Source organism: Eulemur rufifrons, chromosome 9 (assembly GCF_041146395.1).
Source record: "Eulemur rufifrons isolate Redbay chromosome 9, OSU_ERuf_1, whole genome shotgun sequence".
Classification (NCBI taxonomy): Eukaryota; Metazoa; Chordata; class Mammalia; order Primates; family Lemuridae; genus Eulemur; species Eulemur rufifrons.
In genome coordinates, this window is record NC_090991.1 from 49,902,719 (window position 1) to 49,926,956 (window position 24,238).

Consider the following 24,238-nt stretch of genomic DNA (forward strand, 5'->3'; position numbering starts at 1 on the left):
CTCGTGGGCCGACCTGGTGGGCTTGTCACTAGGGCTTCCCGGCCGTTCGGGTCTTCAGAGGTGCAGTGGTTTCCCTGCGGCGAGTCTCGGGGGGCGAGGGTGTTTCCCACGGCTCCCGTTCTGGGCCCGGGGGAGACTGTCGTGAGGCTGGAGGGGAGCGGACCGGGTGCTGGGACCAGGCGGAGGGGCTTCCCGGAGCCTCAGGGGCAACCCCGTGTCCCTCCGTGAGGCTGCGGGGAAGCTGGCCTCGCACCCGGCAGCTGCCCAGCGGTCCCCGCCCACTTGGCTAGGAGCAGCTAGACAAGCTAGAGTTCGGCAAAAAGGAGGGGTGTAGGGGAGAGGGCAGGCCAGGTAACGCACTGGGAGGAGCAAGAGTCGGCTGGAGCGAGCGCCGGAGGTGAGGGCGATGGTGAACATAAACCGTGAGATCCGCCTGTGCCGGGAAGGCTAGTGAAGTCTTAACTCGCTGCTTTCCGGAGCATCCTAGTGGAGCTGCCAAGCAGATAGTCCAGTTAGTGTATTGTATTTGGTTCACTAGTATGCCACATTTACTCACTGAGTGTGCCGTCGAGTTACCTCTCCGCTCGTGTCTTACACAGGCTGACGCTGAAGTTTATTCTGCCGAACTCGGGAACCGTGATCAGGAAGCATGGAGATCTAGGAGAAACAACTGCAAAATTAATATCCTCCTGGAGGAGCTCGGGTAAGAAAACAGGCACCCACACTGAGACATTACCATGTAAATGTACAGAGATCTTTCCAGTAGGATTAAGTGTGAGGTCGAGTACTATAGAAAGAAAATGAAATGCAAAAAAGGAAACAACTTCCAACAGAGCTTTGGAATTAAACATTTTCTTTTCCCTCGTCTAGAGAATAACAAAGAGATACAAATGATACATGGTATAAATGTTTTCAATTTTTCCTATATGGTATATATTTAACAAAGATGTCAAACAAATTTGCCAATAATCCATTGTACTACAAACTGTACATGAAAAGTGGGTGCCATGTCCCCTCCTTTTATTTATTTGTGCATTACACATACATTTTATATGTGTATATTTTATATATATGCGTATTACTAACTTGTTGAATGTTAGTAGAGCTTCATTTCTCGTGCTTAGATTGTGGGAGTTTAAAATTTTCTTCTTGCACCCCAGTGGATCTTTTCATATATCATTTTGGAAACCTCTGTTCTAATGAGTAACTTTTGGATCCTGGCCTGAGTTTTTTCTTCTTTGCTATGCTCTCCTTGAATGATGTGTTTAAGGGTTTTTGAATAATTTCTTTATACTCATGTGATATCTAGTTCACTTGCTATAACTTTAAATGGCAAACATTTTATTCTAACTGGTATTTTGGGCATCTTTTCCTCTGGCTAACCGTTTATTAGACATGAGTCTTTTGGCCTTGCTCACCTGCTTGTTAGGGATGTTGCAAAATCTCTTTGTCTTCTGTATTGATGGATTCCTAGAAAACTTTCAAAAATGTTAACTACCGAGCATAAATAGAGCCAGAAATATTTATCTTAAAACCAAACTATATCTCTTATTTTCTACTCCTGCAGGAAAAAGAATGTATGAAAACAAATTTTTTAAAGTTTCCTTTAACCTAACTTGTTCTAAGTTAATTTAAAAGAGATGACCAATAAAATATTGGTCTTTACTGTGCAAACTATATGCTCCTCATAATCTCACATTTACCTTTTCAGGAAGAAGATGAGTGATATTCCACCTGGAATGGAATTGTGTCCTTATTGTAAGAAGCCATTTAAACGATTAAAATCCCACTTGCCGTACTGTAAGATGATAGGACCAACCATACCTGCTGATAGAAAGGTTTATCAGTCCAAGCCAGGTACACTCCCACGTGCTAAAAAAATGAAAGAACCAATCAAAGATTTAATGAAAGCTAAAGGGAGAGAGTTAGAGACAGAGACTGAGGAAAGAAATACTAAGTTGACAATGGACAAACCAGAAAGGACAATTAAGTCCTTTCCACTACCACCCGTTGGTTTGGAAAGAGCTAGCACTACAGAGGCAGATAAAAACATCAAGAATCAAATTCAGCTCTCCTGCAAAACGTTAAAAAATTCTGGACCAAAGACAGCTTTCCAAGGAGAAACCAAGGCTCAGTTTTATGCATCAGAGAACACCTCTCCTAAAAGAGAACTTGCCAAAGATTTGCCTAAATCAGTGGAAAGTAGATGTAATCCTTCAAAAACTGAAGTATCTTTACCAGTTGGCTCAATGGAAGCTTCTTTATCAAATCAAGACAGAAAATACTCCTCAGCCACACCTAATGATGTACACACCACTCCTGCTAATCTGAAATTGAATAAAATTAATCCCCAGAGACAGGAGCTTCTAGTAAAATTACCAGACGTGCCTACTGGTGACTGTTATAGTTCTCCAAAGAACCTCAGTGATGGAGTTAATAGAGTAAGAACATCATTGTCGAGCGATGAGAGAAATTCCAAAGGCATGGATCACCTTTCAGGAGCCTGTACTGATGTTAGAGACAGTGACACTCAGGAAAAAGACACAGAATCATTACTCTTAAGCCGTAAAATTAGCTCATCAGGTAAAATCCAAGTCATGGAGAACCAAGAAAAAGGACTTAGTCTTGGCGTAGCGGTATGTGGGAGCAAAGGAAATACAGAGAAAAGTGTGTCTGCAACAGAAATGCAGGAATGGACTGCCATCAGCAATGGCTCTGAGAACTTCAAAACTGATGATTCAGCCACAGAGAAGAAATCTCAAGATGAAGGACATTTAAATTTGTGCATTCCCAGGGAGATAGCCAACCGTGAATTTTTTTCTGTATCACACTCAAGTAGTCAAAGTCTTGCCTCTCTAGCTACAAAATTTCTCCAAGAAGAAAAAGCAGAAGCCTGCAGTCATAATGGAGGCCTTGATGTAAAGGCCTTATTGGAAAGTAATGGACAAGTTTCTCTGGAGCCCAAATCTGGCTGTCAGTTTCAAGCATTGCACACCGGATGCCAGCAACCTCTACATTCAGCCCTGCATCACACTTCTAAGAGTGCCTTCATCAGTCATGTTGCAGCTGCTGACAGAAAGACCCTTCCCAGCTCCATTGGGCTGGAGTGGTTTCCAGAGCTCTATCCTGGTTATCTTGGACTAGGAGTGTTGCCAGGGAAGCCTCAGTATTGGCATGAAGTGGCCCAGAAACCACAGCTCATCAGTCCCCAGGGGGGAAGACTTTCACAAGGTAAACAAGCTCATTTTCAAGGGCCACCTAACCCATCCAGAATGCTCTGTACCATTTGAATTTTTAAAAGTTCGAATAAGAATATTTTCACTCATTTAGCTTATTTTTACCTAGGCATTCCAGTGCACTGAACTTATAATTGTTCTGAAAACATTACTTGGCGCCAGGCATCAATAGTGGTGGTTTATCACTCTCCCTTTCCCTCCACCAGGAAGGCGCTAGGGCAGGCTGGTAGTATTGATAGCAGTTGAGTTTTTACATTGAGAAGAAGCATGGCAGTAGAAATTAGATGGGTATTCAAGCTGACATAAAGACTTCAGACTTCACCTAAATAGAACAAATACTGTGTTCAAAATTCAGTCATTACCAGGTTGTATAGGAAATGGGTTCCAGGTTTATAGTCAAATGCAACATCTAGGAATTTAAAGTAGCAAAGAAGATATAAGCAGAAGCTATTTTTGGAGTTGGTGGTAGGATGCAGTTAAAATTGGCCACGTAAGGGCAGGCAAGGCAGATAGATGGAAGTGGAGGCTCAGGAGGTGAACCAGTGAAGATCAAGGACCAGGAATAGAGGATGTGGCAAAAAAGGTTTAGAAGTCCAGGCACTGGAAAAAGTAAGTCATGGAGATTAGGACCCAAGAATAGAACTAGAGATTTAACCCTAGACATGGGAGATTAGGTAAGAAGGACCTGAGGGAAAGGAGTAGACATTGAAACTGATACTGATTATGAATCAGTCTCTTCCAAAGCTTCCTAGATGTTCCTTGCTGATGGCTAGAATAGGTTAATGAGGGTAGATCGGGACCCAAATAAGAATCGGGAAGTTTCTGACAGTCATTTCAGGTGTCCTTGCTTTTATTTGCTGAATCTCATCTTTAGTTTTTGGACTAGTCTCTAGTTAAAATACATAATTTTCTGCACAAGGTTTGGATTTGTTTTTTGGTTTGTTTTTTTTTAAGATATTCTAGGGGCATAGTTAGTGTGATGTTGCATACATCTCTCCTGTGGAATGGTCATTCCAGGTTTATTTTGACAGCAGACCTCTAACAACAGAATGAGTTTTCACCTGAAAAACTGGCATCATCTCTTCCTAAAGAGGGAGGGAGAGTTTTTCCCTCTGGTATATTTTGCAAGTGGTCACATATTCACTAAACCACTATTTGTGTGGTCCCAAAAGCATTTCCTTTTGTATTGTAATTATCCTTTTCTTACGGGTTTCAAAATGGACATGTATAAAGAGCAACGCTAGCCAAAGCCACATTTTTTTTTTCTTCAGCTACCTCAGCAGGTGCAAATTTTTCTATAAACAGTCCTATCATTTAGACCTTTTTGTACAAAATCAAGTCTCAAGGTCAAGCCCTTTTCTCCATACTAAATACAGACTTAATTATGTTAACATTTTTGTTGCTTTGTGGTTTTCAAAGTGCTTTCATCTGGATTTTCTTATTTTGGCCACACAACTCTTTAGAGGTGGGCAGAGTGATTTTATCTCTTATTTTGCAGATGATGAAACAAACAGGCATAGAGAAGATAAGTGATTTGTCCAAGGTCATGTTGCCAATAAATGGTGGAGTTGCAAGTAGAACCTAGTCTCCTGAGGCCTAGTTTAATCCCTTCCACTAATGGTGTCATGCAGTTAAGTTTAGCTGAATCTATAGCTGGAGGTCAGTAGGTTCAACTGACTGGAGAAGGCCGACAAGGTCAGGGAGCCACACAGTTCCTGACACCGCGGAGAACGTGGCTGTACCGTCACAGTTTTCGGTTGTTTCTTCCCATTTTTTCCTTAATTTTTTTTCCAAGATGAGCAGGTTTTATGTCATGCTTTGTTTTTTAAGAGACTCACCTTGCAAGAAAATAATCTATGTAATTTCTTGGAAGCTAACCTACTTCCTTTCACTGTTACTTAATATAATGATCATTTACATCCACAGCAACTTTTACCACACCTGCTAACCCTGTCATCAATTTTTGTTTAATTTATCCTTTATCCTGACAGACCAGACCAAGACCACAAAACTATCAATAGTCGAGATTGCCTGCTTGTCATTAAATACGGAGAAAAACAGGTGCAAGGAAAATGTGAATAAGGAGCATAAACCCTCTTTTCTGTTTCTACTTATTTGTATACTGAACATAAATAGGAGGTGTTTGCTGGCCAATAATAGGACCAGGTGATAGAACACGCACATTGGCTGTAGATAGTAGTGACAAGTTGCAGTGGTTTATTTATAATAGTAGAAAGTTGTACTTTTTTCTAAAATGTTTAGCAGATGATAGAAGATGTAAATGATTCATTTTGTGAAGTATGTGCATACGAATCATCTGGGCACTGTATTCATCAGACCGAAAATAAGTATAGGTCCTGATTGCCGGGGCCCCTCAAGCATTTTGAAAAAACTTTTTTTGACCTGGACTAGGTTTGACTTTTAACACTTAGCTGCAATCCAATTCAGAGATCACTAATGCACCTATATAGAATATGCTTTTCCTGAGACCTAGCCCTGGGAACTTTGGCTCTGAATGTTGGGGAAGGGGACGAGTTTAGATGAACTGTCACAGTGATTTCTGTTTGGAACCGTAGTTCCTTTGTTGGAAAGAAGTTCGACTGATATAAGGAGTTTGGAACGCCCGACCAGGTTTACAACCTCCAACTTCTCTCTAATGAGGCTTTTGGAAGCTGTACAAAAAGGTGAGGCTGGAGATGCTGACTGTTGGGTTCTGCTGCTGGTTCCAGGCATTTGGAGAAGTTTCTCTTTCTTTAGGCTATGATAACAAAGCTGAGGAAAAGAGGAAAAAAAAAAGTTTGTTGTCTTCCTAGTCTTCTATTTGTCTATTTTCATTTTGGATTTTGATGTAATTGAAAGCACCAAAGCTAATGTAATAATAGCTTTCACTTACTGAATAGCTTTTTCCCCCTTAAAGAGACAGTGTCTCACTCTCTTGCCCAGCTGGAGAGCAGTGACACAGTCGTAGCTCACTACAGCCATGAACTCCTGGGCTCACGCGATCCTCAGCCTCCTGAGCAGCTAGGACTGCAGGCACATACCACTGTGTCCAGCTAATTATTAAAATTTTTATAGAAACAGGGTCTCGCTGTGTTGCCCAGGCTGGTCTCAAACCCCTGGCTTCAAGTTATCCTCCCACCTCGGCCTCACACAGTGCTGGGATTACAAGCCTGAGCCACCGTGCCCGGCCCAGTGGCCTGCCTTTCCCTTGCCCACACTGATCGTGCCTCCTGTAGCCAGGAGGATGCTATACCTCAAGTTAACCAATTGTATTGGTCTCCTCCCATTAACGACTTTAACCAAACTCCCCAAAAGAAGAGTAACTACTTTGAATTTAACCTTTTTATCTGTTTAAAATATATGTATATGTGTAAATTCTCTGAGTTATAATCCCATGGCCCAGGTTAACTGGGAAAACTTGAATAACTCCCAGATACCAGCCCTAATTCCAGTGCACTGTAACGTTTGGCCCTGTTTCCTTTTGCACAGGCTGGCTTAGGTGCAACATCACCATAAAGAAGAGTGGAGTCGGCGGCATCACCCTGCTCTTCACAGGGTACTTCATCCTGTGTTGTAGCTGGACTTTCAGGCATCTGAGTAAGCCTTTCTGTATTTTTAGCCACATTACAAGTCACATCCCATTATAGGGACCTCCAAGGGATTCTTCGAATTGTTTTTCCTATTACAGTTTTGCAGTATCTTACATACCCTAGTGAATGAGCTACTGCCTGGTAGCTCTCAGGGTTTTTTATTAGAGGTTTTGATTATAATGGCCTTTATAAGATTTGACTATAATTTGCATAATTGCCCTTGTCCTTCATTTAATGTTGTCACTGATCTGGTGGGCTTGTTTTTTTCTCCCTTAAGCTGTTTTCCTGCTAGAAGGGAAGGTGCTCTCCTTGGTGCCTAAGAACTCCTTTTTAGCATTGAAACCAAACAGCCTTATACCGCAAAGGAGAGGAGGGGGACTAGAACACAGCTGTCACTCATCAGTGTGTCTAAGACTTACAGCTGTCTTAGTTAATCTACTCGGAGCATTTGAAAACACACACCCTTCTAGTTAGGAGTTCTGGCTTGTACTGAGTCTTAACCAGAAGGAAAATGCCTGAATTTCATTTCTCTTTTAATTTAAGATAGCTTTATTCATTTCTTTAAGTATTGTATTGTAAATACATATCCTTATAGTTAAAAAGAAAAACATTATAGGAGAATATTCAAAACGTCCAGTATTTTTCCACAATTTAAAAAAACAAGCCCACTTTCAGTGTAAAAGTACAAGAAAACTGAACACTAAAGGCCAATAGACCGGGAGTGGGGGTGGCTCACGCCTGTAATGCTAGCACTCTGGGAGGCCAAGGTGGGAGGATCACTTGAGGTCAGGAGTCCGAGACCAGCCTGAGCAAGAGCGAGACCCTGTCTCTACTGAAAATAGAAAAAATTAGCCGGGCGTCATGGCGCATACCTATAGTCCCTGCGTAGCTGGGGACTGAGGCTGAGGCAGGAGAATCACTTGAGCCCGGGAGTTTGAGGTTGCTGTGAGGTAGGCTGACACCACGGCACTCTGGCCCAGGTGACAGAGCGAGACTCCATCTCTAAATAAATAAATGCCAGTATAACTCACACACTGGGTAATAAGACTTCTTTAAAAAACAATGAAGATTTGACACTAGTTGGATTTGTTTGAATACTCAGTGTGTGGTGAGTAGGAGGGCAGGTGAAGAGCAGGGCGGGGCTGCAGCACACTCGTGCATCCTGGCTGGGATGGCCTCGCGGCCGAGCTGAGGAAAGGGAATGCCTCGCCGAGCACACTGCATAAATGGAGAGGCCCCAAACCAAGAGTCATTTCTCTCACAAAAAAAGAAGGGCTTTGTTTAAAGCCTTAATCCCCTAAAAGGATTATTTAGTTGATACCTGATACTAGTAGGTACTTATTAGATGTGATATTTTTCACATCTCTAAATTGAGACTGAAAAAAGTGAAGCAGAAACTGCTTGTGCCTAAGACTATTTCTAAATTGATCAAACAAAAATAAAACGGAATGATCTGTGGAGGCAAGAGGTAGAAACAGTGAATAGAAATGGCGTCTTAGATCCTTACACTTATCTCTGTTTGTCCAAAGAGCTGCAACGCTGGCGCAAGTAGTGTTGGCCTGGACGTCACTTAAGAAACTGCAAGAGACATACGGTGGAGACGACTGCAATACATATTTAACAACTGAAAATTGTAATAGGGAGAGAGGGTGAAAAGAATAAAATTATTGGAATCTAAAACAATTATATAGGAAGTAAATTTTTTATTAACATGGACAGATCTGGTTCTGTCGGGATGCTTTTGGCTTGCTGTCAAAAGTGAGAGTTATTGAAAAAAACAGATTTGTTTAATCATAAGTTGTTATTCAAGGAGACATGAAGTTATTCAAGGACATGTGAAGATGAAAGGGTTCGTTAAAGTTAAGAAGCTATTTCTCATTTCTCAGTAAAAACCAGTATCTCAATTTTAGATCTTTCTCCCTAAAATTGCTCTCTAAACATTGGTGTTTTACCAGTCGTCTGTAAGAGATACTAGACTGCATATATAGCGCTTCAGGATAGTAGCTGAATTGGCAGAAAGTGAGCCTGCATCCAGCCCTTCCCCTTGGGAAAGCTCAGGCTCTCGGGCCCTTGAGCAGATCGTATAGGTGTGAGAAACACAAGAGCAAAGGGTGGGCACCCGATTTGCAGGTGAGTCTACGAAAAACCCCTGCAGATACTCCTTACAAGTATTTGTTAAGCTGATTAAATAGCACACTAAATAGAATATGAAATCACCTTTTATGCATCTTAAGTGAGTGTAATGGTGAACAGATGGTTTCTGTTTATCAACTCTTCCTGGAAACTTCAGAATCCCACCTCTGTCCCTTCTCAGGAATTTCTGTGAATTACCGAAACAGGATTGTTTTAGGCTGGTGGGTTTTCTGTGTCTCTTCACCCCATCAAAACATTCAGTGTCTTTGTGATTCTTTTTGGCCCCTAGAGAGTAACATGGATACTTCCAGTTAGAACAAGCTTTGAGGAAATGTAACCGAGGCAGTGTAGATGGGTACGCGTTCTCCAACTCCCTTTCCAACACAGGGGATTGGTTATATCACACACGCTTCTTTCTCAGCTTTGCTTGTGATCTCCTCATGCCAGGATACATGAGGTCATTCCCTCTTATGTCCCAGCTCCTTCAAAACTACAGAAAAGCTGGTGTGCTAGTCGGAGGCCAGTGTGTATTTACATACACGGTGTTTCCTTCTCTCCCCTCAAAACTTGAATGCTGGATCTGCTGCTTTATCTCCCTTTCCTATTCCCAATCCCTTGCCCCTCTCTAATTATCCCTGGTGGGAGTGATTTAATTCTGCAACAAATTCTCATGGTTAAGGAAAGGTATTTGGCAATATATCCATGTCTACTAGAATTCTCCATAAGGAAAAAAATCATGGTTGAGGGGAAAAGTTCTATATTTAGTTATTTTAGCTTAATATTACTAAGAACTTCATTGAGACCCAAAAATAGTCTCTTTCTTTTTGAAAGAGCTTTGTGCCCATTCCCCGTAATGCCTTTTAAGAGAGACACTTAGGGATTCTCTCTGCACCTCCTCATTTGTTCTTACTCAAGATCAGGAACGTCAGGGTGAGAAGGTAGACAAGAGCGACCTCTCAACAGTGTCCTCTTTCCCATTCCCCTTGAGCAGCTGTCAGCAGACGCCCACGGCCCACAGGCCACATCCAGCCCCCTGCCTGTTTTGTAAATACGGTCTTATTGGAACACAGCCCTGCCCACAGCCGGTGGCTATTTCGTGATGTGGCAAAGTTGAATGGTTGCAGCAGAAACCATACGCACCCCAAAAGCTGAAAATATTTACTATCTGGCCCTTTACAGAAACATTGTACTGACCCCTGCCCTAGGTGAGTGCAGCACCTGTGTGTGGGCGTGGTGCGGACAGCTGGGGCCCGCTGCTCTAAAGTACTTTTGGATTAGGAGGCACATTTAAGTGGAAGAAGCCTTTCCTGACATGTCTCTAGTACCTCAGTGCCCTGTGTTGCCCCCCAACTGCCCATAAGCACAGTGGGAGCACAAAGGAGTAGCTTGTCACCCCCAAGATATTTTTATCAAGAACATTTATATCACTACTATAAATAAGCTGGTATCATTTGTCACAATCGGAATAAACTAGTATTGTTTGTCACAATCAGAATGCTAAAGAACAGAAAGACATTTAACTTAATCACAACATTTTACATCCCTGGAAATAAGTTCCTTACTGAGAAAAAATATGATCCATTAGTTCTAAAGGGATATCTGACTCATAGTGCCAAGTTTAGGACAGAGGTGAAATCCTATAGTAATAGGAAAAGGGCTTTTTGTTTGACAATTGGTTGGCACCAAGAATTCTAACTCACATATAGTAGGAAAGAATCAAAAAATCTTAACTGACTCTTTTGAATTAGATACTGACAGTTGATTCTTAAAGTAATGTGGGTGACTTCCAAGAAGCAACTGGAAATATTTCCACATTCTGGAGTCATTTGTATGTGTCCGCAAAGTAACGAAGGGCCAGCCTCCCTTATCCACTCATTGCTGCCATCTGCGTTGGGAAAATAATTGAAGACCTTTTATCAAGTCCTTTAGTGATCCCATCAAAATAGTTCAAGAGCGTTGTTGATATAAGCTGATAGCTGATGATTCTTTCCCGAGACTGAGACCTACACAAACTCGGCGTGATCACGGAGTATATCCTCCTAGCAGTGCTGATGTAAACTTGCCTTGTGAGGATACATTTCTTGTTCACGTGTGCAAATGTCCCTATAAGGTCATTTGCACAGCAGCCCCAGTCACGTATATGATCAGCAGATTAAAAGTTTTATCCAGAGAGACTAGAAATTCTTTTCAAACCTGGAATATTGGACAAGTAAGACTTCATTACCTGGAGAAGCCATTATGCTTCAGGTGTGAGGCGGGGGTAGCTACTCATCTTTTCACAAAGCAGAGAGAGACAGAATGCCTTTAACATGATTACATGATTTACCATGTTCAACAGCCTTCTTCATTTTGTGTCTTAAAATCATGCTGTCCCCCTTCTGTGGCACTGGTGAGGGCCGCCCTAGGTAGGCAGCAATACTTAGATTTTGCTTCCAGGGCAGCGGCTTGCATTCCTACACAAGTCATCCTGCAATGTGCATAGAAATTGAGCATGAGAATCCACACACGCAATCGACAGCCTCCTCCCCGCCTGTCCTGCAGAAGAGCAACGGTGACGCGCAGGCTGCCCCCATCCCTGAAAGACTCCCTGTGGGAGGGCCTGGTGTTGAAGGCTGGAAGTGCAGGCTTGCCTGAACACCCCGCTGTAACGCGCACGTGGTTTCTGTCAGGTAGATCAGCCCTGGTACTGGCTACTTAGTTCAGTCCTGAACAATAATATCTGAAATAATGAGTTTACTGGGAAAAGTATATTTTTTTCTAATACACATTAAAATATTTAGCTATTAAAAATAAAATCATGTTGTATTATCAGCAGGCTGTTGTACACTTAATGGAGAACTCACATATTACTACCACCGCTCTTAATAATAAAGGTATTTGTAAAAAAAATAACAAATATTCCTCTGAGCTGATGATTTGCCTCTTCTGGAATCTTTCCTGTGAAACGGGTGAGTGTGTTCCTGGGCAAGTTACCCAATTTACTGCAGCTTCCTTTGGACTGGGGGTAGATTGGGGATAATTATACCTACTTTGCAGAAATTTGGTGAGGTTAGGCTTACGTCTGTTCATCCCAGCAAGGTCTGACCTAGTAGGAACCCATTGGTAGCTGCTGTTCTAAAACCTCTTGTGGCATCGTACCAAACGTGAACCAAGGAAGAGGCCCCACTGCAGTCCACACCAGCATTTGGGTGTTTGCTTTGTGCCAAGTGCTGGGCAAGGTTCTTGACGTGCATTTCCTCATTTCATCCTAAAGGCCCTGTGATGTGATGCTATCTGGCCCATTTTCCAGAATGAGGAAACGCTTGAGGAGGTCAATTTTTCTACATAGCTCTGTGCTGTTTGTCACTTAGCAGCCCAGAGTGGTTTTAACTGGTATTAAAATCCCCAAATCTCACTCCTGGGCTGCATTCTTTTAGATTGTCTTAACCTCTGACCCTCCGGCTCTAGGCAGGCCAGATACCTGTCTCTTCGTGTACCAAAGGTGGAAGGCTGATCCCCCCCTCCTGGCTCGTAATGCTCTTCTCTGTTTCTCCAAAAGGCTCAGCTCAGCCACCACTCTCCTTTCCCAGTGGGTTGGGTTGCACTGGGGCCCTATTGCATCATGGAATGGATAGTACCTGATTAACGTTCCACGTCCCTACCTCACCTCCCCAGGGTAAGCCTCTGTTGTACCATCTACTGTCCCATAATACTCCACATAAGTCACAGAATATATTCTTAAATTTAAATAAGCCATACAGGGAAGCAGCTGTCATGCTAAAGAAAACCGTGTGATTTAATTGCCAGTTTATAGCCGCAGCTGAGGCCATATGCACAAGAACTGCCACGTGCACCCAGAACCGTCTGGAGGAGCACAGGAGCTGGGCAGAGTATGATCATGGATTTCCCGTGTGCTCGAGCTGTTGGTTTTCCTTACACTTTGCTCCTCCGTTTTATGGTAATTCATTCCTGCGACAGTCATCTGCCTGTAATCCTGTTGTATTTGTAGTTGCTGGTTCACTTACAGGATAAAAGGAAAGAAACCTACACACAGCAGGCTCCTTCTGCAGGCTCGCTCTGGAACGTTGGGAAGAGAGTCCCATAGTGGGGCCACTGAACGTCCTCACCAAGAGATCTTCCGGTTTCCAGACCGTGGGTTAGTTTTTGGTAACTCCTACCAGTTGAGTCTTACTGCACTTACTGGCATAATGGCCTGGTTGTCGACACTAAAAGAGAAAAAGTTAATGGCATGACTTTTGTAAATTCCAGTCTCAAGAGAAAAATTCCGAGTGGTCGAGGGAACCACAGGAGATAGCTGGCTTTCTGAGGAATTGAATGGATCCTGCTCACAAATGAAGCTTATTTCAGGCCTAAAAGAGACCTTGGTACTCATGCCCAGCACCATGATCAGAGAGCAAGGCTCTAGGCTTTCAAAGCCTCATAAAATCAAATGTGCAAGAAAGTCAGTTTCTGCCTCTTAACCTGTCACCTTGATATCTGCAGAATGGAGAAATCAAGGCTCTGAACAACTTGGAAGCTATCTTGAGAGTGAAAGTACGATAAACCCATCTTGGCTTTTTTCTTCCTGATAAACCAAGCTAGCAGAAAAAGAAATCCAAGGTGCTACATTTCTTCGCTTAACCAAGAACTCTGTCCCCTGCTGCAGTCTCAAGGACGTTATGGATACATAACTCAGTGGGCAACAGAATAGGAAATAAAACGGTTTCTTGTAAAGAAACAGTCTTATCTGAGTGAAGATGCAAACAGGATTAGGTTGTTGAGACTTTCCACACTAACATTTAGTTCACCAGAATCAGCCCCTTCTCTCTTAAAACCCCAGTGCAGTTTGCTTGTGTGCTACAGAAAAGGAATCGGGTTCTCTAGCTCTCTGCTCAGCCCCCTCCCCTCCCGGCCCACAGTGGACACTGGCCCAGCCCTGTCAGCTCCTTTGCTCACCCTGTAGCACAAGACCTGCTCTTGCGCCCTGGGCCCCCGGCAGGAGAACAGGTGCCCCTGAGCCCTTTCCCGAGGGTGGAGCAGGCTCTCTGTCGAGGAAGGGGGCTCCCAAGCTTCCGCAGCAGAAGCAGGAGGTGCTGAATCCCAGGGCTGGTTGACAAGCTGCAGATAAAGCGAAGTCGTAGGGAAACACCTGCAGACAGCGACTTTACACTGGGGGTCTGGGCCCCGGCCGTGCGTCCAGGATGAAACTAACATTCCAAATGCCTTTAATTACAGTTTTAATTGCCAAAGCATACCTCTCGATGAAAGTTAGAAAGGGGGTTGTAAATTCCCCACAGTTGGGCAGAGGAGATCGCTTGCCACCCCTAGCAGGGGCCCCTCGGAGCCCGAGGAGGCCACCTCCCCCCTACCCCCGCCACTGCCCTCCCAGCTCCAGCGCAGGGTGGCCCCAAGCTCAGTAGCTGCCCCTGCGCCCATGCTCCTGCTTGGCCTCTGTCACACTTAAGTGGGGGCCCAACATCCAGTCACCTAGACCAGGGGTCAGCAAGCTTTTCCTATAGGTGACCAAAAAGTAAATATATATATATATTCTAAATAGTAACTATTTTAAACTCTGTGAGGGGAGCCATCAGGTCTCTGTTGCGACCACTCAATTGTGCCATTGTAATGTCCAGAGTAGCCATGGCGACATGTAAATAAAAATAAAACTGAGCACTGGAATTACCATTTTCACATGTCACATAATGTTCTTGTGATTTATTTTCTCCCCAACATACTAAAAATCATTCTTCCCAGCTGTACAAAGACAGGCAGTGGCCACACTTGGGCCGCAGGCTGTGGCCTGCTGACTCCTGGTGTAGCCTGCGATCAGCGCCTGCTGTCCACGGGGACAGTACGTCTCCGTAGGGACGGAGCACATCTGTGTCCACAGGGAGCGGCGGGCACATTTCTCAAGCGGGGCTGGCCCGGACTCAGAAAACCAGCTTTGGACCGCAAGTCCTGGGCTGGGCCCCGTTTTGTTTAAACACAAACACCACGCATGTCTCTGTGCCCAGGAGAAGGACGGCCTCAAGGGCCGGTCAGCTGAGAAGTCCTACCCGAAGCAGGGATTGTAGAGGCGGGAGGGAGTTTGGGAGGAACCACTACATCCCCGTGGCCCGTGTGCCCCACGACGGGTGCCTTCCCAGGAGAGTGAGGGTCCCCAGGAGCAGTGCGGGGAGTAAGCTCTCCTAGGAGCAGAGAGGAGTAAAGGGCAAGGCCCCTCGCCACCTGCCGACCCACACTCACCTTGGTGTAACTCGAGTTGAACGAAAGATTCATCTTGGGGCTGAGTGCAGAGAGAGAGACAATTACATCCCACTCGGCCTCCCATCCCCTCGTTAACATGCTCCAGCCCGCTGGCTGCAGACTTCATATTTCAGACCCCGCAGGGCAAGAGCCCTCCCCAGCCAGGGAGGGAGGGAGAGCCGCAGAGGACTGGGGGGGAAATGGGTGTTAAATGTTCCTACTCTTGGCCAGGCGCCGTGACTCACGCCTGTAATCCTGGCGCTCTGGGAGGCCGAGGCGGGTGGATCGCCCGAGGTCAGGAGTTCGAGACCAGCCTGAGCAAGAGCGAGACCCCATCTCTACTAAAATAGAAAGAAATTATCTGGCCAACTAAAAATATATATAGAAAAAAATTAGCCGGGCATGGTGGCGCATGCCTGTAGTCCCTGCTACTCGGGAGGCTGAGGTTACTAGTAGGATCGCTTAAGCCCAGGAGTTTGAGGTTGCTGTGAGCTAGGCTGATGCCACGGCACTCACTCTAGCCCTGGCAACAGAGCGAGACTCTGCCTCCAAAAAAAAAAAAAAAAGTTCCTACTCTTATTTCTAGAACAGTTTGTGAAAAGAGCTACACCCACCCCAGCACGAACGCACACTAGGAGGATGGGTTGGAGGTCGCCAGGGACAGGCAGCAGTGCGAGGGGACACGGTGGGCAGGGGCCTGCCAGACAGTTCTCCACCACGGGCCAGGGAGGGCGTGGGAAAACCCAGATCCAGAAGGCCAGGCCCGGCACTCAGGTGGCAGTTGGGGATTGAAGGACCATACTCACTGAGCAAATTGGCACTTGGGTCCCTCAGGGCAGAAGCCAACTAAATAGTTGAGACACATTATTCTGGGGACGTGGCGGTATTTACACAGGGGACCTGCTGGGCAAAGAGAAAATGACCAGAAGGCTCTGCTGTAGCAAGAGGGGAACACCTGAGAAAGCTTCCCGGCAGGGTGTGGGTACACACAGGTGCGCCACTAAATGGGGTGTGTAACTCTCCCAGTCCTTTCCATGGCGCCCCGAGCCCCCGCTTCTCGCCATGAGACTGAGATGGGGGAAAGGGAACCTTGGAATGTGTTGGGGCAGGTGTCAGCTGGCAAGTCCTGAAATTGCGAGGGTTGGAAGTGTCACTGACATGCTGTGTCTTGGAGGACTTATGTCGATGTGGCCTTGACTTTGCTGCCTTTTGTTTATTTAGCTATAGAAGGTACAGCTGAGGCAAGCTAACCCCACGATCCTGCTGATCCTCCTTCAGCCACGCTCCCCCAGGCCCTCAAAACCAGCAGTGCGAAGAACTCACAGCAACACAACTGAAGGACAAACAGGGGTGCTTAGGACACAGGGACCCTGACGGGGGACCCTGCCTCCTAGGTTTGGCTGGCAGCAAACCAGCTAAAGGTGGGACAAAAAGGTAGGACATGCTTAAGTGACACTCAGGACCCCAAAGGTGGGTAAAAGGAACAGAAAAGCGAGCGCATGTGAACTGAGCAAGTCCTGTGGGCCAAACTCTGTGCCAAGGGCTTCCCGGGGTTAAGTCACTTGTTCAAGGTCAGGTAGTCATACATACTGCAGACAGGGTTTGGACCCACACAAGCCTGCCCCGGGAAGCCTGTAGTGTCACAGCAGCCTGGGGAGAACTGCAGAGAGGCCTTCTGCTGGGACTTCATGTGGCACAGCCTCATCAGGAAAACGGCCCCTCCCCTGCCGAGCCCCTTCCTGGTCACCTACACCCCCCAGGCTCCCTGTCTGTCAAGGCCTCACCATCCTTGCAGAAACCTTGGTCATACCAAGGACAGTCCCGGGACTTGAAAGCTGGCTTCACATGGAGGAAGGGACACTCCTTGTTGTTGCAGTCACCTGAAAATTCAAGCATGCTTGTACGTAAGCGGGCTCCCGGTTATGGTCACTTCCACCTCCCCAAACTGGTTTGACCTTGCCCCTGGTGCACGTATAAGCTACTGGCCTTTCTTCTGGTCGCCAGCAGCTTTTGAAGACAACAAGGTCTGTCTAATCCTTCCTGCAATCTAAGACGGGTGGATCCCAGTAACGTTTGCTAATCGGGGCGTGGGTGTGGACGTACACATCCGGAAGAGTTGGGCAGGACCACGGATCCAGGAGAAAGCACCAGAACTGCAGGCGAGTGGAGGCTCCCAGGGAGGGAGGACTGAGGGCACTTATGACATTAAATGGAGAAGCTGCGTGTGCTGTGACTAAGCCCTCTGTTCCTCTCTGCTGCAAATCCTACACTGCTTCCAGAGCTCAGGGGAGCAGTTCCTTTTGGTGGAAATGCCAAGAAAAGCAGAGTCCCGCTTCAAGTTGGCACAGGGACAAAAATAAACACTCCAGAGAGGGATACCTGCGGTGCACTAAAGCCATCATTGTAATCTATGGATTAGACCAAGTCTCGGGTTTAGCTCGTCTCCTGGAAGGAGCCAGTCCTGCGGGCACAGGCTACCCAAGAGTCGTTCTAAGAGCCTCTTAGGTTTCTCTTAGGATGGAAAGGCTGAAGGAGGCGTGGGGAAGATCCAGCCCACTTTCACCTCGTTCAAGTTGAGAATCTGTGGGTGTCTCCAGCTTCGTCCTCCTTCAAAGTCCGCAGCTCGGTATCTTTCAAGCTCAAAGGCCTTCACAGCGTCTACTTCACTGGTTTTCAAACTGCTCCAAAGAGATCTATGTATATGTTGGGCTTCTGCAGAGCGAGGTTTCACCTGAAGGACAGTACCCCTCGTCCCCAAGGGAGTAAAACCGCCACTCTTCCCCAGCCCTCTCCTTTCACACACGTGGACGCCCGTGTTCAGAGAGGGGAAAGGTCACATCACGGTGGTTTTCATCAGTGTGCAGCGCTGGGCAGAGTTCTGACTCTGGGCTTGAGCCTTCTAAGGATTCAAAGTGACATCACCCCCTGGGGCTGGTCAGCGTTCGATCCATTTGATCGGTGCAGATCATGGGAAGTCTACACTGCTGTTGCCTTTCTGCCCCAGCCCCGCGCACATCGCTGCATTCCTGACCTGGCCAGCAGGTGGCAGCAGCGCCCCGACCTTCAGCCTGCCCTTCCGAGCTGCCCGGCGCCTGCTGAAGACCCTGGACATCTGAGCCCCTTCCCCCTTTCCCACTCCCACACCTCTCCAAAAATACCTTTAAAAAATGAAACAATCTGCATCCAATAAGAATGATAATTACCTGGATAATTATATTACAAAGAGATATTCATTCATTTACTGTAAGAACAGAACCACAGGTTACATATTGTAATAATGGGTTTACCTGTCTGCCCCCACCAATCGGGGGTATCTGAGGGCAGGAGGGGACCTGTCTCTGTTCCTGTATCCGTTCCCTGCAGCATCTGATCCCCAAAGGAAAACCAACCAAGGGTTACCGAGGGAATAACTAAGTAAGTGACATTTTAAGTGAAAGAGTTTTATCTGGGCAATGACCAAGGGGAGTGGGGCTCCTGATACCTTTTGTCCCCTCTTTCAAGACATGGGGGCAGCCCTCAGGAACTGCCACGCTGTCACCTCCCGAGAGCAGGCAGGAATGTTGGCCTGGGAGGGGCTTTTGCTGGCCTAGGGGATACTCTACTTCCTTCCCACGTGCCCAGGACCCCCCGCCGCCCCCCTACACTGGCACTGTGAGGACAGCTGCCTGGGGGGCTGGGGGCTGAAGCTGGCCCAAGCCTCATCTGGAAGCTGAGCCTCCTAAGCCAGGGGCGTCCCTGGGGATCCTGCCAGCTCTCTCTTTGCAGGTCACTCTTTTTGGAACACAGTTTGAAAACCACTGGACTAGATCATCCTTAAGGCTCCTTCCAGCTCCGGAAAGCGCCGAGCTGTAGAATTTAATTGCGAAGGATGAGACCTGGAGCACATTCACAGATTCCAATCTTAAACGAGGGGAGAGCGGCTGCCGCTTCTCCCTAAGTAGCCCCCTGGTTAAAAGGACAGGAGGAGGACTTGAGGCCAGAGGGAGGTAAGACGATGCTGGTCCAGACGTGACCACACAAGATAATTTCAGGGGCTGGACTTCTGCACCTCATGGTTTTATGTTTACAGTTACCTTTTCTTTCTAACAAGTGATGCTAGTTTTCCATTTATGGAAACAATGCAAAGTTTTCTTCTAAAATAAGCGTTAAGATAGCAAGACCAGTGAAAGAGCAGACGGTGGCACTGGGGCTTTGTGGGCACAGCAGGCATCGTGAAAGCAGCTCTCCAAACCTGATGTTTGGGAAGCCCTAACGTGGCACACCTGAGCCCGAGAGTTGGCTCATTCGAGATTTATCTCCCAACAGTCAGTTTGGGTGTGTGATTAGCCAGGACTGGGGAGGGCAACAACCCCCCCTTCCCTTTTGGAGGTAACAGGTGTGCACCTTGATCCTGGGAGGCGGGAAAGGGCGGGGATGCTGGAGTGCAGGTCCACTTCCTTATGGTTTGGGGAAGCAGGCACTGAGGTTCAGACAGGCCTAGTCGGCCTCCCGGGACGTGCCTGGCCTCCTCTGGGTGCCCCCTCTCCTGAAGCCTCCCTCCCACCTCAGGCCCCACTGCCACCTCCGTGGCGAGGGGCAGAGCCAGGAAGGGACCTTACCAAACCTGGAGTAGAAGTAGCACTGGGGCATCCTGGTGACGTCGTACTGGTGCAGGAACTTGCAGTGGTCGCCCTTCTTGCACAGCCCCCGGAGCCAGTGCTTGCACACCACCGTCTTCCCCGCCTGCTCGTGCCGGAACGGGCAGCGCTTCCCTGGCGACACCAGGGCACCCCGCTGGGAGGCCCCCTCGCCACAGCTGGGCCCAGCGCAGCCCTCCAGGGAACTCCCCAGAAGGGTGCTGGGGCTCAGTCCTCAGTGGCCCTCCCTTTGTCCCTTCACCTGGACCCCAGTGGGGGCCAGAACTGGGATCCAGGACACCGTGAAGTGCAAGCTGTTGTCTTAACACACAGCTGTTCCCACGGACACACCTTTGCCCACCTGTCCCCTCTGCCTGCCGTGCCCTTCTCCGGAGGGCAAACTCCAGGAAGCCCCGGACTTGGGATAGCTGCCTTCTTGTGCTCCCACAGCGCCAAAGCCCCCTGTCCTCCTACCAGCGAGCAGGGCCGGGCTCTCCAGCCCTGAAAGCACACCCAACCCAGCCCCTGGCACGTAGTAAGCAAGGCCTGTTGGATTCATGTCTTTAAAAAAAAAAAAAAAAAATGTTATGCTTCCTGATTCTAGAGACCTAACACAGTGATGTAAGAGCCAACTTTGTAACGCTTTACAAGGGATCTTCCATGGAAACGTTATATTCAACTATTTTATCTGCGTTGTCATCAGCAGGAAGGACACCCAGTTCCTAACTTTCCAAGCAGGACCAGCCTCATATATGGCCAAGTCTCTGATAGAATTTGAAGGGTGGTCCCATTAAAAAGTGGGCAAAAGACATGAACAGAAGCTTTTTGAAAGAAGATAGACAAATGGCCACTAAACATCTGAAAAATGCTCAATGTCACTAATCATCAGGAAAATGCAAATTAAAACCACAATGAGATATCACCTTATTCCAGTCAGAATGGCCTTTATTGAAAAGTCCAAAAACAATAGATGGTGGCCTGGATGCAGAGAGAAAAGAACTTACACACTGCTGGTGGGACTGTAACTTAGTACAACCTCGTGGAAAATTGAATTGAGATTCCTCAAAGAACTAAACATAGACCTACCATTGGATCTAGCAATCCCACCTCTGGGTATTTACCCCAAAGGAAAAGAAGACATTTTATCAAAAAGATACCTGCACACGAGTGTTTATTGCAGCACAATTCACAGTTGCAAAGATGTGGAATCAACCTAAGTGCCCATCAATTCATGAGTTGATTAACAAAATGTGGTCTATGTATACTATGGAGTACTACTCAGCCATAAAAAAGGATGAATTAATGCCTTTTGCAGCAATTTGGATGGAACTGGAGACCATTATCCTAAGTGAAGTATCTAAAAGAATGGAAAAACAAACACCACATGTACTCACCACTAAATTGGAACTAGCTGGTGAGCACACATGAGCACAGAGGGAAACAAAACTCAACAGAAAGCAACCTGGGGGAGGGGAAGGAGGGGATGGGTGAAAACCTACCTAACCGGTCCAATGGATGTCTAGGTGACGATATCTAGGTGACGGGTACTCTTACAACCATGACTCAAGCATATGAAAGCAATTCATGTAACCAAACTATTTGTACCCGTAATACTTATAAGTTAAAAAAAAAAGAATTTGAGGGGTGGAGAAAGTGTTCTTAAATACCCCTACCTCCACCCCTGGCCCTTGACTTGATCGGTTATGACTTCCCACAATAACAGTTTTATTTCTTGCACAGGGGTGTCACTGTGAACCAGTACTCTAGGGCCCGGATGGGCCGAGCTGAGGAGACGTCACTCAGTTCAGTCAACCCTGGAGGGTCCTGGCTGCACAGGGCCTTGGGTGGCCAATGAGCTCACTGCCTTTCTCACCCTGTTATCCGGGATTGGCCCCGAAACAAACCGGGAAGGCGAGCAGACATGGCTCCAGCCTCCCGGCTTGCAGGGACAGAATCATGTGGACCCCAAGAACACATCCTAACCTCATTCACACTAGCAGGATTTCTTAACCTAGATCTCTAGGCAGGCTGCAGGGGGACTGGGCACCCCTAAAATTGGAGGCAACTATGTATTTCTATGGATGAGACTTTAAGAGGCCCATGAACCAAAAGAAAAGCTGAGCAATCCTGTATTTGAGTTGGGACTCACCAGAATGGCCGTGTCCGGGGAGAGGGGCTTAGGAAGAGAGTCTTGCTTGCCAGAGTTGGGGTAGGAGACAAGTGAAAGATGCTTTCTGGTAGCATTTCAAAGACTGTGGTCAGAGCTACCTTAGGCCTCAAAGAATGGATGGGACAATTGCCCAGTTTCCATACGGTTCAGAGGAGAAGACTGGGGGGCAGAGAGGCCTCTCTCCTAGCTGGGAGGAAGGCAAGGGAAGAAAGGGGTCTGGGGCCTCCTGGGAACACACAGGCCAACCCGTAGACACCCCGTCCCCAGCAGGGTGGCTGGAAGGGAACGTCCCCTGCCACACAGTGCTGGTTACCCGCAGTACAAAAGCTGCTGAGACAGGGAGGCGAGCTGCTTGGTGGGCCCCCACACGCGTCCTTTGTCTACCTGTAAATCTAAAATTCTGCCCTGTCCCCAGGTGCAGATTCAACAGCCTATCCAGGCCAGGCAGAACCCCCGCTCCCACGCAGCCCACGCCCCGCCCGCTAACTCACCTTTCTCACAGAGCCCTTTAGCGAAGAAGTTGCACACAGCTGAGCCCGACTCTGGAGGGGGGGAGAGGGGGGAGAAGGCAGCTTCCCCACAGCCTGTGCACCTCCCCACCGCAAGTCCTACCTAAACCTCCCCCAGGCTCGGGCCTGTGGGCCCTTTGGAGGCCTCCAGACCTCAACACTGAAAGCTCAGCTCTGAAACACAGGAGAGAGAGGGGTTCAAGGCCAGCTCAAGAGCTCAAGAGCTCGGGAGGCCTTTGGAAAAGGCTGGAGGCGGGGTGGGGTGGGGGACAGCTGGCGACCCTGCCCCACTTACTGTCCATGCCCTGGAAAGGCAGGAATCCAGTGCCCCTTTGCATTTCGACATCCTTCTCGAAGGCGAAGGTGAACCGTTCCAGCCCAGCAATGACCTCTTGCATCTTCCATCTCCTGCTGGGGCTGCTGGAAGCTGCTAGAGCCCCTGCAGGTGGACCCTATATAGCTCTCTGGAGGCCCTTAAGGGGCCAGGGTCTGATTCGTCCCCGTTCACCCTGGATGCCAGTGGCTAGGTAACTGGCGGTGACTCTCCAGCCAGGGCTGCACAGGAGTGGGCCTGGCTGCCTCACCCCTCCTCCCCATGCAGGTGCAGACGCCCCAGGGCCCCTCACCCCCTCACCCCTGCACTGTGTACATAAGTCCCACTCGGGTGGGGAAGGATTAGCAAAGGCCCACACACTGCTTATCTCTGCATGTTGCCAAATGGGAGCACAGCCTGTGCGCAGACGTTACCAAACCTGGGCTCGTACTTGGTACGTGAAGACAGCCACAGGTTTAGCAAATGAACACTTGCACAAGCCAACCCCAGCAAGGCTGTTCTGATTCTGCAAGAGCTTGGGGACCAGCGGGGATGGGGGCGGGGAGGGGTCCAGAGGGAGGGAGACCCCCCCAGCCTCCCCACTTCTTCCCATAAGGTCCCAGCCAACCCCTTTCTCTGGGACCCCTGACACCCCTTTTCTGGCCTGAGTGACAGGCCCCAAGTGAGCTCTTCATGGGAGAAGGGGAAAAGGAATGAAGTCCAGAGAAATCGGAAATAGCTGGATGAATAGCCCTTTGTTTACTTCCCACAGTCACAAGCTTGGCTGGAGGGTGGAACCAACCCAAGGCCGGGTTGGCCTCCCCGCCAGGATTCCACTGGGCCACCCCAGCTCCTCCCCACCCCTGAGAAAGTGCTTTGTGAACGAAATCTCTATGCAAATGTTGTTTTATTATGATTACACCACCCCTGCCTGCAGGGCTGTGGACATCTGAAAGTGCTTTCAAAGGAGCATTTTTTTTAGGGCTCTAATTGGACTGGGCTCCCCCCTCTCCCTCTCCCCACTGCCCCTGCTCTGGCCCCAAACTGGCCTTGCGTCTAACTGGAGCTGCTGTTCTCAGAGTTGCGTTGGCCTTTGATGTCCATGGAACTAGAACCCAAACGTCCTCCTTCCTGGGCGCCCGACACAGCAGGGAGAGGTGGGCAGCCCGGCAGGCCCGCGGCTGGGCCGGCGTGAACGAGCCTGCTGGCTTTTGCTCTCTGCGGCTGTGGCTCCTGGGTTTGTTGTTCTTTTGAACTCCAGATCAGAAAAGAAAATAGCTGGAGAGAGAGACACCTGGAGCCGAGGCAGGGCTGGGAGGGGCAGGGGAGAGATCCAAGAGTTTCCAGAAGGGCCTCTGACTACACCGCGGGGGAGGCAGAACCCCAGGACCGCAAGAGGGTGGGGACGAGGGTCCCTGGGGCAGGAGCCTCGCTCCCCTTGGCCTT

General features: G+C 47.8%; 2 protein-coding genes across 2 annotated transcripts; one reads left to right on the top strand and one right to left on the bottom strand.

Annotated features, from left to right (window-relative positions):
• The first annotated feature begins 445 nt into the window (after positions 1–445).
• On the top strand, positions 446–8,467 carry MTNAP1 (mitochondrial nucleoid associated protein 1). The gene is made up of 5 exons (XM_069482822.1): positions 446–703; positions 1,712–3,231; positions 5,813–5,920; positions 6,726–6,833; positions 8,356–8,467. Exons 1-5 carry the CDS (start codon positions 540–542, stop codon positions 8,376–8,378), a joined length of 1,923 nt encoding a protein of 640 aa, XP_069338923.1. The 5' UTR covers positions 446–539; the 3' UTR covers positions 8,379–8,467.
• A 2,823-nt stretch (positions 8,468–11,290) lies between these two features.
• On the bottom strand, positions 11,291–22,940 carry CPSF4L (cleavage and polyadenylation specific factor 4 like). Its single transcript, XM_069483166.1, has 6 exons — positions 22,775–22,940; positions 22,462–22,512; positions 19,783–19,935; positions 16,969–17,064; positions 15,991–16,084; positions 11,291–11,426 (listed from the first exon to the last, which is right to left on the bottom strand). The coding sequence occupies exons 1-6, from the start codon at positions 22,875–22,877 to the stop codon at positions 11,291–11,293; spliced, it is 633 nt and encodes a 210-aa protein (XP_069339267.1). The 5' UTR covers positions 22,878–22,940.
• Between the last annotated feature and the right edge of the window lie 1,298 nt (positions 22,941–24,238).

Coding starts and splice junctions, on each gene's coding strand:
- CPSF4L (XM_069483166.1), bottom strand. CDS start 22,877: ATGCAAGAGGTCATTGCTGGGCTGGAACGGTTCACCTTCGCCTTCGAG. Junction 22,513..22,774: donor GCCTTTCCAGGGCATGGACA/GTAAGTGGGGCA, acceptor CCCCCCCTCCAG/AGTCGGGCTCAGCTGTGTGC. Junction 19,936..22,461: donor TAAAGGGCTCTGTGAGAAAG/GTGAGTTAGCGG, acceptor TGGTGTCGCCAG/GGAAGCGCTGCCCGTTCCGG.
- MTNAP1 (XM_069482822.1), top strand. CDS start 540: ATGCCACATTTACTCACTGAGTGTGCCGTCGAGTTACCTCTCCGCTCG. Junction 704..1,711: donor ATCCTCCTGGAGGAGCTCGG/GTAAGAAAACAG, acceptor TTACCTTTTCAG/GAAGAAGATGAGTGATATTC. Junction 5,921..6,725: donor TTTGGAAGCTGTACAAAAAG/GTGAGGCTGGAG, acceptor CCTTTTGCACAG/GCTGGCTTAGGTGCAACATC.